This window comes from Gavialis gangeticus, unplaced genomic scaffold (genome assembly GCF_001723915.1).
Source record: "Gavialis gangeticus isolate Ggan-Ray unplaced genomic scaffold, GavGan_comp1, whole genome shotgun sequence".
Taxonomy (NCBI): domain Eukaryota; kingdom Metazoa; phylum Chordata; order Crocodylia; family Gavialidae; genus Gavialis; species Gavialis gangeticus.
This window is the reverse complement of record NW_017728993.1, coordinates 25315184-25333702: the sequence shown is the minus strand read 5'-3', so window position 1 is coordinate 25333702 and position 18519 is coordinate 25315184. Positions and strand designations below refer to the sequence as shown.

At 41.9% G+C, this 18519-nt stretch overlaps 1 protein-coding gene across 2 annotated transcripts in view; it reads right to left on the bottom strand.

Moving 5' to 3' along the window:
• Nucleotides 1–1118: 1118 nt before the first annotated feature.
• The window catches only part of GPBP1L1 (GC-rich promoter binding protein 1 like 1), a 24172-nt gene continuing 6771 nt past the window's right edge, over nt 1119–18519 (bottom strand). Inside the window, exons 3-12 of one of the 2 annotated variants that reach the window (XM_019501387.1) lie at nt 17287–17416; nt 16722–17005; nt 15361–15433; nt 14219–14412; nt 12211–12297; nt 9682–9822; nt 5659–5817; nt 4358–4482; nt 2283–2385; nt 1119–2036 (exon numbers count right to left, since the gene is read on the bottom strand). In XM_019501387.1, coding sequence (XP_019356932.1) covers nt 1890–2036; nt 2283–2385; nt 4358–4482; nt 5659–5817; nt 9682–9822; nt 12211–12297; nt 14219–14412; nt 15361–15433; nt 16722–17005; nt 17287–17416 — 1443 coding nt within the window. In that variant the 3' untranslated portion in view covers nt 1119–1889. The remainder of the gene's footprint in view (nt 2037–2282; nt 2386–4357; nt 4483–5658; nt 5818–9681; nt 9823–12210; nt 12298–14218; nt 14413–15360; nt 15434–16721; nt 17006–17286; nt 17417–18519) is intronic. The other variant, XM_019501388.1, reaches the window with a different exon arrangement.

Sequence of the window (18519 nt, the reverse complement as noted above, 5' to 3'; positions counted from 1 at the left end):
GCTTAGCTTTAGTTCTGCTCTCAGTAGATTTAAATAAGCTCACTTAAACCAAAACAAGGTCCACACTTTTTAACATCATTTATAAAAAAAAAAGGTTGTTTTTTTTTAAAAACCCACACCTTACATTAAACTGGTACAACTTCCATGTAGATGGCCTCATGTCTTGAAGAGCTTTAACACTTAAATCCCGCACAGGGAACTAGTTCATTAAGAGAAGCAATTAACGGATGACTAGAGAACGACAACTAGAGCCACTAGGCTGAAGACTAGTTCCAATGTGACAGGGATAAAGAAACGTTTTCGTCAGCCTTCTTATTTCATATAACCATATTACTGTTGCAATAACAGAGGGACAATAGCAAACCAGGAGGCACAAATCTGAAGGCAGTTTAGGGTACTCAGCAGATAATGCTCCCCAGGTTCCAAACAGCTACCTAAAAGGAATTCATTAATCAGTGCACTGGTAGCTGTCTTAATGGCTCAGGTCTAGACTGATCAGAAATTATGTTACAACAGAGCAATTAGAATTTCATATCCAATATACTGATCATCTTTCCTGATCTGCCACCCACACTTAAAACTTGTAAATGCTGCTGACACTTCCCAAACCAAGGTGCCGGCATACACATTCAACACAGAAACGGCTTAAAACAAAAGCTGTCTGCAAAAATCCTTTTTAACTTAATATAAATGTCCTTGTGAAAAAGGTTTCAATGGAAAAAGCTTTGAATTTACAAATTCCCTTGCCACGTGGCAAAAACGGATAACTGCACTGGAACATGAGAATCCGACAAAGTGGGCAGTCTTACTTGCCTATCTACAGCGTATGAAGTAAGAAATGAAAGCAAATGCTAATACTGAAGCAGCTCTAAGTAGAATTCTTCTCTTTACATTTGTTTTAAAACAGCTATATGGCTAGCTGTCCTCTCCTCGCTGTCTCTTTATAAAGCAGGAATATTTTAACTATTGTAATGTAAGCATGATAGCAAAACGCCATGTTTGTCAAGTGGAAAAACAGGGTCAGGAGAATAAAGTACTTACTTCCAGGTGCTACTAAAGCCCCACAGCTGCAAATCTGTTTCAGGAAATCTTCTCTTACATAAGAAAGACAATTAGAATTGGCAAACTGATGCAAAATATTTATTCCAAGTTAGTTATTTTTTGATGCAGTAGTTTTTCCCCTCATACAGACTCAATGTGATAGTCACTTTTTTAAATCTGTAAATAATGTTATCAAAATAATCTTAATCTTTGAAATCTCACAAAAAATTTATATTTTACAATCCACCCTGAATATCAAGGCTGCAAGAAGAACACAAACAATTCCTATATCCAAATATTTTACAGCTGTACCCAAAAAAAAAGAAAACCACAAACGCCTGGTTAAGTGATGAAGCTCCCCGAGCCGCCAAAAAAATAAAATAAAAAACTCATGTTATTAGCATTAATTTAACACAATTAGAACTTCAATAGCCATTTTGTCATTGACAATGATTGTTTTAGCACATTGTTACCGCGCAACATTATGCAATGCAGGCGGCATTATTAGAAGCTTGTTGTTGCAAAGATCAGTCCCCTGTATCCTGCTTACAAGACTGAACTTGTGCATTGCCCCAGAAGGGATTTCTCTCAAAATCTGCTAGCTGCACAAACTTCTATTAAGCATTAGGGCAAAACCAAAAGAAAAAGCTAAACAAGCCAATTTCTTTTTTTCTTTGGGATAAGATTATTTCCCTTGTGCAAGAAGTATTCAACAACAAAAGAAAAACTGAACAGACTGGAGACAGAATAAACTCTGTTTAGTTTATACAACCCCAAACACATGTTGAACTATGAACTGAGTTTATTGGGTTGGTGTTATTCATTTTTTAAATTTTTTGTGCCCACTTTCAGGCATCATCGTCTGAAGTTTCGCTGCTACTAGTTTCTGTGTCCGAGTCCTCAAACTCTGTCTTAAAAGTGCTTCTCCATTGGGAGAACAGGCTGGAGCTGCGGCCCTGAAGAAATCCATTCTTCCCGAATCCATTTCTTCTTAGCTAGAGGGGAAAAGAGAAAGAAAGTTTAAGCCAGGATGAAGCGTGAAGAATAAGCAGTCAGTGACAATATCCATTCTAGTTGTACATGTGTATTTTTTTCCACCATGGATGATTCATGATCACTTGAAAAATCAAGATATACTTCCTATTACCACTTTGTCATACAGAACAGAAGTCTAAAAACTCATTGCAGGAACGCGGTGCAAAGGGGGTGAGGGAGAAGAGCCAGCACAGCCATTAACATACCTGCTCAGATTTAACTTGGAACTCTTTGAGCTCATCCTCAGTGAGGGGAAGGTAGTTCTCTTCATTTTCAGGATACTCCTGCCATCCCATTTCTTTTAATAATCTGGTCCGTTTTTTTGGTTAAAAAAAAAAAAAAAGTCAAAAGGTTAAAAGGAAACAAAAGAAAAAAAAGCAGGACTGGTTTTAATCAGATGTATGAGTGACTAAATGGGGATGGATGCTTCCAGGAGTTAGCCATCTAGATTTAGGGAACATCTATATTTTTTGTTGTTGCTAAGCCTGGTGTATGCATCACACACTTCATACTCAACATGAACATTTACAAATTTCTAATCATCCACAGCCCAGCAAAATGGGTAGACTGCTTTAGCTTTCCTGCTTCCACAATAAGACTGAGCGGGTGGATGATATTTCCTAGGGACACTGAAGGGGGGATGCGTGGCAGCTGAAAACATTAGACCTGAGCATTTCCCAAACCCTGTTACCCTGGCTCAAATCACTAGATCACACTGCTATTGGTTACTCAAAGAAAATCTACACTTTGACGCAATGTACAATTTCCCCCCCATTCTTCATGTTTTTAAAACATGAGGAACCTATCCAATAGGGACACTATGCGAAGAGAAGAGAAGACAAAGTCCTAAGCTGCAGGAAGCGCCAGCAGCTGGGGGGGTGCTGCTTTCCTTCCCAGCTCAGCAGCAGGTTGTTCCTCACCACCGCTGCTAGCCTGGGCCCTGTACCGGCTCCAGGCTCGCCCATCGGGCTGATGTGGGCACAAACTGCTGCTGGGGCGGAGGAAAGCACCCCCCCCTCCTCACCGCTCCTGGGCAGTGTTTGCTACTGGAGTCTGGGCTGCAGCTCCTCCACCGCCGGCTCCGTGGTGCCCAGTGTGGCAGCAGTGGCTGTGTGGGACAGCTGCACTGGGTAGCAAACAAGCAGTGGTGAAGGAGCTGCATCAGAGCCTAGTGCAGCATGGGCTCCAGGCAGGCAGCCACAGCAGAAACTGCCCAGTGGCGGGGGAGGGAGAGAAATTTTCTCCACTCCAGCAGCAGTTTGTCCCCCACTGCCACTGCTCAGCCCAGATGGGCGAGCGCAGGGTTGGGGCGGCTCGCAGTTGTCCCTGCCTGTACCATGGGGCTGGGAGTGAGCGGGCATGCAGCAGCCAATGGCAGCCGGATGGAGCGTGAGGCCTGCGCTCTTTGCACTCCATGGCTCCCATAGCCACATGCACACACATACCCCTCCACCTACAAACCCCCATACCCACCCAACCACAGCTCCCCACAAACCCCACACCCCCGCCCAACACCCCTGCACACCCCACACGATATACAAGTCAGACTACATTTTGAGCTTTATGCAATCACTTCTATATATACAGCACAAACGCACACAAATCAGGACTTTTTTTAAATTAAATTAAAAGATATTATTATGAGTGTTTGATTTTTAGTATACAATGTTTTTTCCATAAGATGGCAAACCCTCTTCCCCAAAGGAGTACTTCCAGGTGCAAGGGGAGGGACGTCCAGTGGCAAAGGTCAGAGGTTAAGGGGGCAGGACTTCAAGTCCCAAGATATTGACCAGAGGGTGGGGCACTGGCAAGGGGCGGAGCTACCCATGCAGCCTCGACAGCTTGCCAAAATTGGGTAAGCAGCCCTCTGCTCAAAATAATTGCCCGCCTCTGCCCTAATCCTTGCCACCCACATTTGGAAACCACCCATAAGTCAGATGGAATAGGGCCAGGGGCTCTGTCTGGTTCGTCAGCTCTGGGAAAGAGCCAAAAAGCCAGGCACCCTTAGGTGGTTTACGGAAGCTGAGCTAGAAGAGTGCCAGGTGAATAACAGAATTTGGATGAAATCCTGGCACCAGAATCCAACAGGGCTAATATTTCATGCCTGTATCTTGCTTTCTACTATTGTCTTCTCTCAGTCCCTTAACTGTTCTATAGCTCACACACCTTCAGCACAGCACAAGCCACACTTGTTCTCTGGAGAGAAATCTCCTTTCCTTTAGCTTAAAGCAGCAAATTACTTCTCTTCCACCCCAGAGACCCTCTTCTGTTGTCTTCTCACCTGTGTTCTGCTTCCAGTGAATGAGAGAGATTCTCTCCCTCCTCCATCAAAGGGAGAGAAAGGCCGTTCTGGTGGCAATTCTCTTCCCAATTTTCCTTTGGTTCTGGTGTGCTGTTGCCCTCCACCTAAAGAAAAACAGGAGCTGCACCATATCAATGAGACACCAGCCCTTCAATACATGCAGCCCAAATCAAAGTCTCAAATACTCATCTCCAGCCAGTGCTTCAAAACTGAGTCTAGGTTACCATGAAAAAGTAGATGCTGTCTGACATGGACTTGAATTTAGTGCCTTTTGGTTCCATTTCAAGTGGACCAAAGTCCACAATGCAAGCTGCTGCTGCTGGCTGCAGAGGCCAAGGAGCTGATACTACCAAGTGAACTCCACCCGTCTATCACAAGAAGTACCCATCTGCATCAGGACTCACCCAGTGGTGCACAGAGGAAGTCTACTCTGCTACTGCTTGTTCTGTGGCTCTTGGGGACCATTTCAGGTCTCAAAAGCATCATTCCTGCACCTTTCTCCAGTGCTACAAATCAGTTTCCCTTTTGGACCAAGGCGTATTTTCTAAAGGGACAGTTTATTCACAGAAGCATAAAGGAGAACAGCACTGTTGTAAAACGCTGTCCCAAAACTACTATTTAAGTGCAGACTGGCAAGGAGATTTGGAAAGTGGTTGAACATTCTTTTAAATATTGATAGTGTTCATCAGAAAAATTCCTTAGAACCTCATAATTCTAAACACCACCCCTTTCCTTTGCCAAATATTTGACATTTTCTTTTCTCATGCACTCTTCTTTGCTGTGCACTGTATACCATCTTTACTCACAAGGAAGTACAACTATAGGGACAGTGCCCATTCGCAACTGCAGATCTAGCAGAGGCAACATAAGAACTGTTTCTCTCAATTACTTTCCCTACCACCATTTTAGAGAAATGATGAATAATTCCCTCCCCCCCAATAAAAATGTTAAGACAAAAGTTTAAAGTGTGGGTAACACAAAAATACAGAAGAGGTGTGGGGCAGGCACACATCAACATGCAGCATGTTGAGCCCTCCTGCATTTCTATTCGGTATTCTCTCCCTCTAGTGACTGCAGCCCAGGAAGCAGGAGTTAAACTATTACTGACAATTCTCTTTAAGCAAGCGATTAGCTGGCAGTGATGCAGTCATCTCTATTTGTGAAGCAAGAGCTTGGAATTACGTTCCCTCCTGCTTGAAGTAAAGGTATGACTATCGTTTCTGTGCAGAGATCCCTATGACATGCAATGCCCAGGAAAGTAGAGGGGGCAGTTTTCTTACATCATCCAATTTGTCACATTCTCTGTTCTCTGTGATCTCCCCATTCCTGTCATCTTTCAGTGTCTTCAGGAACTCGCTCTTCTTATCAGTGGGACGGCGCATCAGCTTTGTCAAGCGTGAAGAACTGATCTCAATGGGAGGGGTGGTGCTGGAAGGACTCTGGACAGGGAAGGTGGAACACACATTAGAAACATTTTTAATCCATTCCTGAAAAGCTGGCTCTGCTCACAGTTTGGGTTTGTTTGCAACTTTTAATACCGTGACCAAGAGCTCCTGATCTCGCTGAATTGCCTGCAAGAGATCTCCTTTCAGTTCTCCTCCAGAGTGCTTGGCTGCACTGTTCCAAATTTATTCCTTCTTCTCTCACCAGCCTGGAAGGCAAGTCTCCCAACAAGCCTTTTTATCAGTTTCTGCCACTGTTTTTTCTCCTCTTAACTCATGCTGTCATGGAGCTATCACACTTGTCTTGCTCCTCACTTAATACACCGCTTGATGATGTGAGCTATCCATCCTGGCATCACTTGAGGTTAATTCAGCACCCCCATTAAGAGTGATGCAGGACTGCACTGATGACTCTTGCCCATTTGCAGATGAGTCCACAGCCTCACAAGTTTCTGGGGAACAGACTCCTCCTCCTGCCTCCCACTTCTCCCTTCATACCCACTGACCTAAACAGCTCTCCATACCTCATAAAAGCCTACCCAATTAAAATAATGAAACCAAAGTGGTGCCATTATCCTCTGCAGCATGTATAACAATGCTGGTTGAGCCAGCCAGATGGCAGAGCAGCTGGCATATTAGCCTTCTTGTACAGTGTTACAGAGGTTTTAAACTGAGGACTGGGACCCGTTTCTTCTTTATAGTTGAGATGTACAATTAAAATTAAATTGGAGGATATGTACCAAGTTCCCAGCTTCCTAATTTTCCCCACCGCTCCCAGTCTTCATCTACGATATTCAAGTCTGGCTATACTCCAGAACAATGAGAAATCCTGTTTTTTTTGAGTCTTGACTCTCCACTGAAGGAAATGTCAAAAGAGTACCTTAGAATCTCATGCACAAATCAATCCCTTTCTTTCCCCTACGTGCTTTGACCTATCCCCCTCTTCTTACAATATACAAGGACAAGAATTACATAAAGTAGCTTCTTGTTGCAGGATTTGGAGGGGCTTTGCAGGACCATTTCAGATTTTTCTTGTGGGGGTGAGAAGGTTGTCAACAGATAATATGCTTAATATGTCAAATTTACTTTGCAACACATTTTCAGTACAGTGGATGCAGCCCTTCTAAGCAGAGACAAAGACAAAGGGGAAAAAACGTTCGACAAAACAAAAAGGTAAGAAGAGGCACAGTGCCGGTTTTGGTTCCTAATTCCCACTGTATATGAACGCTAGGATGAAATCAATCTCTTCTGGAGAAGTGTGTACTATAAATGGTAATAAAATTGTGTAGTGACATGTGTCAGGCAGTCATTTCAAAACCTGTCTAATTCAGTAGCAGGAGAAGCAAACAGTTGATTGTAAAACCCCCATTTCTGACAGGTGTGTGAATGTCAGGATAAAATAAAAACTGAAGCGCCATTGAGTTTGAAGCTCTCAGCATTAAATTAATTTACCTGTGTAAGTGACAGAAGGTGACTGAACAGAAACACAGATAATATGAAAATATGACATTTCTAGTAGATTAGAAAGCACGTATAATGTAAGTCCATAAAATATCTCGTGCTCTTGTCTACAGCAGCCTTTTCAAAGACACCGGTTCAGAAATGCTAACATATCAAAACTCTATTTTACAAACTTTAAGGGGTGAGGAGAAAGGCAACCATAAAAAGGCACTGACTGAAAAACAGACAAACCTTTGAAACTAATGTGGCTACCTTATCTGAGAAAGGAGGAAGCTCACAGGCTTAAGTTTGTATATTCAAAATTCTTTACAGAAGGATTTTGAAATGACGTCATCTTTCTTTTACCGAGGGCTCCAGTGTCTAGAAACGTGGAGACTACACATACAAAAGCTATGCGTGTCATAATACAGAATGAGCTTCAACAATGACCGCTCACTTAAAACTGAGCTGCTAAGATTGCAGAATGTGCTCTTAGGGGAAACACTGGAAAACCTATGCCTCAGGATTTTAAAAGCTGATTAGGTAAAGCACCTAAAGCATCCTCATAAGGAGTAATCGTCCCCCCAGTATTCAGAGAAAGGTGTTGGTGACCTAGTAGCCATCTCCCCTAATATCCAGTATGAAATGGTGATGTGTCATATGGTACCTTTCGTTTTCAAAACATTTTACAGATGTTTAACTTGGGTCTTCAGCACCTTCATAAGGTGGCCATTAGCCCTCTCTTTCCAGAAGCAGGCACTGATTTTACTAGGTCAGTGCCAGGATGGACTGGAATTAGATTACTGGGCTGCAATCCTGAGTTTACACCATGTCTTTACATAGTGGGAGGTAAAGCTGAGTAGCTGCAACTCTGCACTGCTTAATTCTAGCCTGGACAAAAATCACTCTCTGTTTCCAGTTTAACTGATTACAGATACTGGCGCGATAGTGATGATGCAGCTGGAGTGCCTTTCAACTTATTTGTTTTCTCCTGCAAAACCGTTAACAAGCAGACAGTGCTGGAAAAAGTTTAACATAATGAGGAACTTTCAGAGATTTTCTAAAAAGGATTTCTTGTCTCTGAAAAAAAAAACAAACAGATTTTCTGCCCCAACTGCTGCCTGGTAGGTACCTTTGTGTCCTTACTACCCAGAAATTCAGACAAAAGCTACCCAAGACAGAGTACAGTGTACTACCTGCATCAGAAAACAAGCACATGCCTATCTGAATTTGTTTTATGCTTCTTATCTGGTGATGAAAGTTTATTTCATGTATATAACTGGTGTTGTAGTAGCACCCAAACTATCTCATATGGATACAAGAAAAAAAGTCCCCAACCCCCAAAAGGGCTTACACAATTTAAAGCAAGTCTTTTAGCAAAGAAAACAAAAGGGACAGAACACAAAATCAAAGTCAAGATGACTGGCACGTTCATTAGTGTTGCCTTCTGTAAGAAGCTTCTTTCCAGCTTCTCCCCTGAATCTGCTTCCTTCAGCAAAATTGAAGTCCTAGTCCTACTTAATATACTATCTGCAGTAGATTATTATCACGGCTCCCAGAGAGGAATTACTTTCATTTGAAAAGATTCTCTTTGTTCTGTAAGAAATAGTTACAGACTAAAAGGACAGCATGCGCACCAGACAGGCTCTCTTACTTTTGTTACTGCTCAGTAGATACCCAGGCATTTCTCTCAAGTTGGGGAATGACATCAAACTGCTTGTTATTAAAATTACAAGGATCACTGTCAACAGAATTTAACTTCTTCCCTCATCTCTTATTACTACTTCCCTCTGATTCATTATACTGAACAGTTAAAAGGACAGAAGTCTTGGCCAAGTAATAACTTGTTATTCTGAGGTGCTTTTAAGGATGGCGATGGTCAGAGAAAGGGAGGTTAACCCACTGAAGACGAATGTCAAGTACACAACCCCAAAACTGCTACACAATCATTAGTGTTTTATTTTAAGAATAAAAATTAAAATCTAGCAGATTATTTATTTGTACTTTACTCAGTTTGGACATTAAAATGCAACTAATTGTTTCACTTCTTGGTTTTTAAAACTAACAAAAAGCTAATGTGTTCTGCCTCCCAATAATAAAGGGGAAGTTTTCACTAAATTCACTGATTCACTTTAATTCTGTGCAAGCCCAATTACCACACACTGTTATTAACATATGAAGTATGCACACCTTGTATGACAGGTTCAATTCCAGTAAATCTGGGCAAACGCTTGCTGCAGCACTTCTTACATCAAGTAGCCCATTGTCCATGAGCATTTCCACTGACGAACAGGGAATTTAGCACAACGTGCAAAGAACCTATGACACCTGAGCACTCTTCCACCGTTCCCAGCTGGGTACAGACAACAATGCCTCTAAAAGGAAACATTAGCTGAAGAAATTCCCAACCCGACTTCTTACCTCTTTGGGTGAGGTGAGGACTGAGCCACTTGCCAATACCGCTGGTTTGGTTATGGACACCGGACTGGTAAAGGCAGAGTCACGGCTGGACGAGAGCGAGCCCGGTTTATGTTCACTTCGGTTAGATTTCCATGGACTTGGCTATATGGAAGAGAACACAACAGACTAAAAAGTAAGTGGTACAGCACAAGAGTGGGATGCTTACAAATGATACAACAAGTCAAAGCAACATTCAATTGGACTAACGAGTTGTCAGACAAACTGAACAGATTCTCTCCTCCCACTCCAAAAAGGTCTCTCAACTTCCTCATGTTTGACCTTGAGGATCCCCCTTTCTTGTCTCTCAGCACCCAACACAGCCCATAGCGATACCTTGAGTTACAGCTACCTTCTGAATGAGAAATGACTGGAACTGTACTAGGAACCAACTAAATGCGTCTGAAAACTGCTCCCAACCCAGAGGCAAGATCATAATTAAATTAACCTAAATTTCCTACAGAGCAGTGCTGCACACCACCACCAAACTGACTGCATTATTCAACAGAAACTTCCCCTGGCTGAGAAGAAGAAAATCCAAAGGATTTGTAGGCTAGGAATAAAAGGAAGGACATGGGGAAATGAAACAGTCCAGTTATGCCTTGCTTGTTCAGTGAGACACAGAAGACAACAGATATAATAAAAATCTAGAAAGCCTCAAGATTTAGACTGGGAATCCAATTTACTGCGGGACAGAAGCACATACACCAACACATTTTCTAAGTCAATCCTCATGCAACTACGCAGGGGAAAATTTCACTCTGATCCTGCTTGGTGGCAAAGCCATGACTACGGTTACAGAAAGCTGCCTTGGAAAACGTATCTGCTGCATGGAAAATTATTTTCTTGAATGTCTCTCAGCCAAGAACAAACTATGCAACAGGGATCTCAAAACAGAAAGCATGGCACCAAGTATCACATGAGAAAGACGCACAATGGAGTAGGCTCTTGCTTCTACCACCTTCATTTTAATGACTCTTAATGTTCTGAATTAATGCAGTACTAAATAAGTAGAATACTGTATTTTCCTGCATAACATGCTCCCCGCAAATACATGCACCTTGTTTGTGGAAGGCAGGATGTAGAAAAAAAACTCTTCCAGTGTCATGGCTGACTGCATGTTGCAGTTCACTTGCCTTCAGCCAGTTCAATGTCGGCTTCAGGCACAAGCTATAGTGTTAACTTCCCTCAGCCACGAAGAAACCAGCAGCTTTTGGCTGCTCAGTCAAAAGCTGCAGCCAATTCCTTGCTGGCTGCAAGAGGGTTACACTGGACTCTACCCCTGCTGTTTGCTGGCAGTGAGAGAAGTAGTAGGCATTAGAATACAGCATCTATTATAGACCTGTTCCCGCCTAGAAAAAGCAGTTCCCCTGCTGAAGTCACGCACCCCAAATTTGGAGGGCTGATTCTTTGAAAAACGGTGCATTTAGTATGGAAGTAAATAGTGTACTGCTAGAGGCATAAAGGATGAAGCTAAATCTGGGCCTAAAATGGATTTTGTACTTGCAGAGGAGGACAGCAGAGGCCACTGTTTCTATGGCTTAAGTACATGCAGCTCAATTATGGCACCAAGAAGCATCATAAGGTGACCCACAGTGTTCCCTCCTAGACGGGAGGTCATGTAGCTGAGACAGAGCACAACGATGCTTACAGGAAGTTGCACTAATGCACCAAACTACTTCTGGATGGAGCAAGCCCAAAGGAAATGTGCTATCTGAGTCTGGTACTGCTTAGGCCCCTACCTGAATGGTATACACACATTCAGTGCGATTTCTTTTCTTTGGGCATTTATCTTTTTTTTTTTTTAGTTAGGTCTCACCAGCTTTTCTCCTTCCTCCCACCTATACTCACGTGGGCTCAGCAAAGAAGTTTGTTTCGGCTTCGGCCAAATTCCACTGCCTTATGCTTTTTCTTGCCAAAAGGGAAAAAAAAACTGGAAACAGCCCTTGTTATGCTAAAAACATTCCATCCCATTTCATTCAAAATGACACCAGTCATTTTCAGAAACTTGTAAGAAATACAAAAGGAAACAAAGGGCCAGATGCACAGAACAGGTAATGGCTGAAGTATCAACATCATCCTCTTAGCTAACAGGCCGTTTGTTAGGTCACTCATCCAGGATGCAGAGAATCTAGTTCAAGTCCCTCCTCTGCCTTAGGAGATTGGAACCCACTGTCCTAACTAGAGTATACCTTAGCTACCGTGTAGTTAGGGCGTTTTGGAGTGTGGTGCTCACTCTCTCCAGTTGCAGCTGTTCTACTTCATGCAAAGCAGGCTGGTGCCTAAGCCTTTAACCCGTTCTGAGCCTCTGACCACAGCTAATTTAAATGACAGACAAAGAAAGAGTAGGATAGAAAAGCAAGACGTCTTCAAAGGTGCATTTGCAGAGAGTTAGTGGGGGCCGGGGGGAGCAGGGCTGAACTGATCTGGGGTCCAGAAATGTTTTTTCCCCCTTACATCAACCTGATCCTCTGTTTTAGACTCCCCTCCTACCTTAGTCTGACACCTCTTTCTACAAGTCAGGAAACTGGTGCAGATTATAAGCTTCTCTGGGGTAGAAACGATGTTTTCATTTCCTGTCTAACATATAAAATATGTGCAGTCCATTTATTTAACTTGTAATCACTGAAGAAGTCTTAGAAAATGGCATCCCTTAAGAGCCAAATTTAGCTTAAGAACTAAAGGCAACGTTCTTTGGTTATCTGATCCTTGACCGGGGCTTTTTTGCACTGTCAACACACACAGATCAAATTCCAAATACTTGAGGAACAAGGCATGCTGTGCAGTATTGGCCCATTAATTCTTTCTCTGTATACCATGCAAGAGAAATAAAGTAAGGCACAACGTCAGCTATGCTAGCATGCACTGCGGCCATTATAAGACAGAACCAGAGAGCAGAAGTGAAAAATCGTATCATGTTGTAATCGGTATTTTGGCACAAAGGTTTAGTTGTCCACCTTCTGCACCAAAATTGCAATGCCACCTTAGTACTCAAATCAAAGGCTTCATGTTACTACATGCGCTACTAGTTCTGTACTTGAGGATCCATCCAATTGATCCACAAACTATCTTAGCAGGGTTAAAACACACCGCATAGTGGAAACTCTGGGATTCTCAGAGAAGCCCAAGTGACTTATTAGGTTATTCATTTCCAAGGGATATGGGCACTTAACTCCTCTAAGACCCTGTGAAAATCCAAGTACAAAATACCATTTTCAAGGCACAATGAAAACAAGCTGAGTATTAGAAAAAGCTTCCAGACAAGCTGTTAGACTGACATAGTCTTTTCCAGGAGGGAAGTCCCAGCCAAAACAAAATGTTCTAGACACTACTCTGCATGGAACAATTATATATTCCATGAAGAGGAGAATAGGTAACCAAATAAGCTTTCCATCTCCAGGATCTCAGATTCCCTGCAATAATGCTCTGCTGGGGGATGTGCAATAAGCAAACAGGTGAAATACAACCTAGCGATTAAAAAGACTGGATTTTTGGCCTTCCACTTCAACAACTGCTTGATACCCTCATTTATCATGACAGGCACCCAGGTAGGTTACACAAGCTGTAAAACTGAATATAAAAACAGCAAATGGAAAGCTCAGAAAATATCAATCAGAAATCTACAGAATCATTTTGAATTTTTTCAGTGTTTGCAGGAAAGAGGGGTGGATGAACTTTAAAGGCAACCTGTAAAGTGGGAAAGAACTGTGCATGTGTCACTTGTTTCTTTACAAAAATCCAAAAGGGGCTTTTCAGGTTTTTCTTTATTATAGGATAAAACACTAAAGCCGGCTCTCATTCAGAATCACTGGATGTTTCTTTGAGGACATACACAACTAGGACAGCCCTTGTTAATCACAGCTACTGAACAGTTGGGAAGACAAGATTTTAGATTATCATACACTTGAGTTAGAGGTATTCCTCACAATCACAAAAAGAAAATGCCAAAATAAAACAAAGAATGATGAATAAAAATAAAATGGGCAAAATCCCAAATGTCTTTTGTAGGGCACCTGTAAAGCTTGTTCAGATTAAAACTGCACTGAAAGATTATGTTACATGATTTAGTCTAGCCTTTTGAGATGGGTCCAAATTATTTTAACCATATTGATGAATCATGTTATAATCTTGTAAGGTAGTCATGTGAACAGCCTAATCACTGTTATTAGTTCATTTGCCTTCTGGCACCCTTTGTCTGTCTTGTCTAATTTAGGTGAGAGGTTTTAGCTGAAGTTCTGGCCCCCCCTAAATCCAACAGACGTTAACATGGTTTCATCCTGTCTAAGGAGAAAACCAAAATGTATTGTTACAGGTGAGCATTAAGTTACAATGCAATACACTGATAGTTTCAGCAAGAGACAGGTCTTAACCCTAAAGCTCCTAAGCAAATGCATTAGCTCTGACTTGCTATTTACATTTCTTTCTTCCTTTGTTTGTTGGCTATTTCCACAAAATGCTCACTCCACATGCAGTCTGCTAACCCAACAGAAAGCTCCTGTACCTTGGAAGGAGGAGCTGCAGGTTTAGGAACTAGATTTTTGTAGACACTTGGGACAATGGTGGTAGTCTTGTTGCCATTTGCCAGATGTGGAACAGGTGATGTAAATGCAGCTGAGAAGGCGGCAGCAGGATCCTCTTTAGAAACCTTTTTGATGACCAGCATCTTGGTAGGTTGCTTGGCACTAGGAGGGTTTTCTATAAAAGCACAAGGGGGAAAAAAACCTCAGAAAAAAAGAAAGAAACCTCAGGAATTTCATAATACTTTGTTCTCTCTCCACTTCAATTCCCCCTTTCAGAATCAAAGATGCTATGAGAGTGCTCTGCTGGTGCTGCTATTGACAAGTCTGGTGCTGGTTTTCAAGCAAAGAGATTACTGTATTGGAGAAAGACAGAAAAGTCTGGTATTTTCTCCACTTGAATCAACCCATGGGAGCCCCTCGATTTAGCAAAAAAAGATAATGCTTGAGATAATAACAATTAAGAGCCTCCTAGACTCAGGGAGGGTATGGACATACATACTAATATTTGTTCTGCACAATTAGAGCAGTGAATCTCAACCAGGGTGCTACAAGATCCTTTTATGGGTGCCACAGGATGCTGTGCAATTTTAAAGCTGTTGGGTTTCAAAACACCTACACATGATTCACAAGAGGAACTCAGAGGTTTGAAATAAGAATCCATGTCAAAACATTCTCACTCGTTGAGGTATTTCTGAGTTCACTGCAAGAAAAGAATTGCTCTATTATTTTTGAGTGAAAACTAAGAGCTAGCATTTTCCAAGGGATACCTTGAATCTAACAAGATTGAGACCAGGTGAACCGGAGAAGCATTTTATGTTAATTCACTAACACAGCAAGAGAAATAAGAGAAGAAAAATCATACTTTATTGTCTAATCATTTGCCACCTGACACAGTCTACACAAGTTCTCAATACCAGTAAATTGTGAAAAACTACAGCAAGGTAAACAGTTAAATATTCAACGTTTTTTTCAGTAGCAGCTGATCTTGCTATTATACTGAGGAAAGATGATGAATATCTGAATCAAATTTGCAAAAAAGAACAGAACTTGGATCTTGAATCTATTCTTCTGCTCTACCAGAGAGCATCTGTTTTCTATATAGTAATATAAACGCCTCACTTACCCCACACTCCAGAAGGTGTCCCTAAAGGTTTGCTCTGGTTATTCTGTTTCCCGGCTTCTGGATTCAAAGATGGCTGTAAAAAAAAATCCACAGTTGGAAACATTAAAAGACTGCATATCAAAGACACATGTATTGTGTTGGAAATACACTGAAGTCAACAAACCAGAGGTCCTGCTTTAAAGTATTTTTACTAAACATTTAAGATATTACCCAGAATTAAATAAATATTTATCTGTGGCTCCAGGCACTGCAGGGGTGTATTGTTAGTGCACGCACTGCTTCGAGTCCAATTACTCATAACAGTTGCACTCAGTGCCCCACATATTTTACATACAACAGACATCTATAACTCCACCGATATGATAACAATATCAAGAACGTATAACCTTGAATTTGATGGAGAAAATGAATATAAGCATTTATGTAGACAAGAAAAGAAAGCTGCCTTTAAGTGTTGTTCAAATTCTGACAGCATTTCAAGAGTTCATATTTTAGGCAGATATTACCACAGTAGGGCATGTTTGTTCTAACCTGACTTTTGATTTTGGTTCACAGTCTAACTTACTATAATGATTATGGATTTGTCCAAGTTAGGCGAGAAAAACAAATCTGAACCCCCCAACACTCCCCCCCTCAAAAAAAAAGTACCCACTGATAAAAGACCCCTGGCTAATTTAGCTACTACCATGTCTTGCTATTTTTTGAAACAGATGACTGAACATTCAAAACCAAATGAATTTTCTCCTCATTCTGATGCAATTTTATGCATTAGCCACTATGATTATTATAAGTGAAGCTTCTACCCATTAGCTTCTGACAAAGCTAACATTCCTACTTTAAAAGCCGGGGGAAAATTATATTGGATCTTACCATAAGTAACAACCTTAGTTTAAAAAAAAAATTCCCCAGCACTCACAAAGTACCCCAGAAGTGACCTTTAAACTAAAACCTTGTGGGAGATTATCATGGCACTTTTACCAGATTAAGGTGCCAAAATCCATATTTGCCATAGATACAAGCATACCTATGTGTGATACATCCTTATTGTCACCTTCTGGGGTTTGACTGATGGGGGAGGCTTGTGTATCACAATACTGTCTTCAGTATACATCAATATGATAAAAATATGATGACAATGTCCAACCCACAATTCAATGTCAAGAACTCCTTAGGAATTTGGGAAAACATTTAAAAGCCCCTAAGCACTGCCTTCAGGATCATTCCAATAAAAACTAGAATGATCCCAGAAAGCATGGAACAGAATGAAACGGCAGACCCATGTCACCTATAGACAGTACCAAAATGAGACCTGGAAAGCCATTTCTCATGGGTGACACCTTTAATGAGGAGCCACAACTTACAAAGTCTTCTTCTTCAAACTGCAACTTCTCCTTCTCTTCCTTCTTCTCTTCCCTGGCTTCAGCAGGCAGCTTCTCTTGAAAGGCAGAACTTTTCCGGGAGTGGAAGTTGCCATTCCAGTGGCGATGGGCTCCACTTCCTCCTCCACCACGCTGGTTCATACCATCATGACCCCGTGAAGGGCCATGCCAGCCAGGCTGACTGCCGGATAGCCCAACATGAGCTCCTTTAGAAACCCCAGAATCTACAGAGTCATGGCGGAGCAGGGAGGGCTGATGCCAGCAATCTAAATGAAGGGATTAAAGAGATCAATGCTGCCAGCAAAAATCCAAAAAGCATGAAGAACAGCCTCCGCCCCCCACCTCCTGTGGGGCTGGGTGAAGCTCCCTTTCCCCCCCTGGCGTCAGGCCAGGCTGCCCCTGCCCCACTCTACGTGGCAGGAAGGCGGCCCCCGTGCTGTGCTGTACCACATCCGTGCCAGGCCCATGATTAGTCCAGGCACTGTTCATCCAGCCTGCCTGGAAAAAATGCTGGGCACCACTATTACAGAGCACACGGATCCCTTACCTCCCGCAGTTCTGAGAGGCCCATTATTGAAAAATCCATCAGAAGAGTTGTGTCGTCTGCGGCTCACTCCAAAGCGGCTCTCTCCCCGGGGAAGATGCTCTCCATGTTTCTCAAAGGTGGCTGCAGGGGACTATAGAAAGTTAAAAAGAGAGGATTAAATGAATAAGTACTCTCTAGGACACTCTAGGAATCTGTTACCAGCAAAACAACTTTGCTAATGTAAAGAGACATCTCTGCATTAGTTTCTAGTAATTAGAACAACAGGTGCCAAGATGACGAATGTAAGAATATTCATGAGTGCCACAAACTTGCACATGGCTGTACATTATTACCTCACCAAAAAAAAAAAAAAAAAAAAAGGGGGGCTCTTATAGCAGCTTTCCTTGCACAACTTTTTCAAAACACATGCAATGCTTTCATCAGAGTCCATTTAAGGAATTTTACAACAATGCACTGCATGTTACTAATCCCACAGAAGTGCTCAATCTCTAAAAACCACCAATGTCGATGGAGGAACAAAACGAGTTGTGCAAGGCCCACTCAGAAACTGCCTAGAAATTAAAGATACTTCAAATGAGATGGTAAAGGGATCCTGGGTTCAGATAGCACTGAGGCTACAGACGTTACAAGCTTTCAGCATGAATCATCTGTTCCAAATTCCAAAGCATTTCCCTACCGTTCCCTACTCTAAGAGATTAAAGAGCCACATCAGTATACTGCACATTTGGAAGTTATTTTTGCCCACTTTAGTTGAAATGTGAAGCTGAAAGCAGTTTCATTCCTGATTCCTTTGCTCTTTAGCAACCTCATTCACTATTGCAAAGATGCTCTGCACAGCTACTCTCATGCACAAACAATGCAAGAGCCCACTTGAGGTCCCAAACAGATTCAGATCTTTACGGGTGAGCGTGATTTTCCCTTCAGATCCTGTTAGCAGCAAGCAAGACATCACAACCCAACCCCTTCCTGGTGAGATTCCACATGAAAAAACACCCTAACAAAAGGTACAGGATTCTAAGATGGAAATGAATGCCCCATTACTGGTGAGCTGCTTAACAATGCCACATTTTGAAAAGTCCAAAACAGGAAACACTAAAAATTACACTCATACGTGTACACTGCAAGCCAAGTTTTGAGGTACATCTTTATATAAATTCCCCATGTCTACCAAACCTGGGCAGATAAAATTAACACAATAATTGTGCAAGGAAGTAAAAAAAGAAAAAAAAAGAA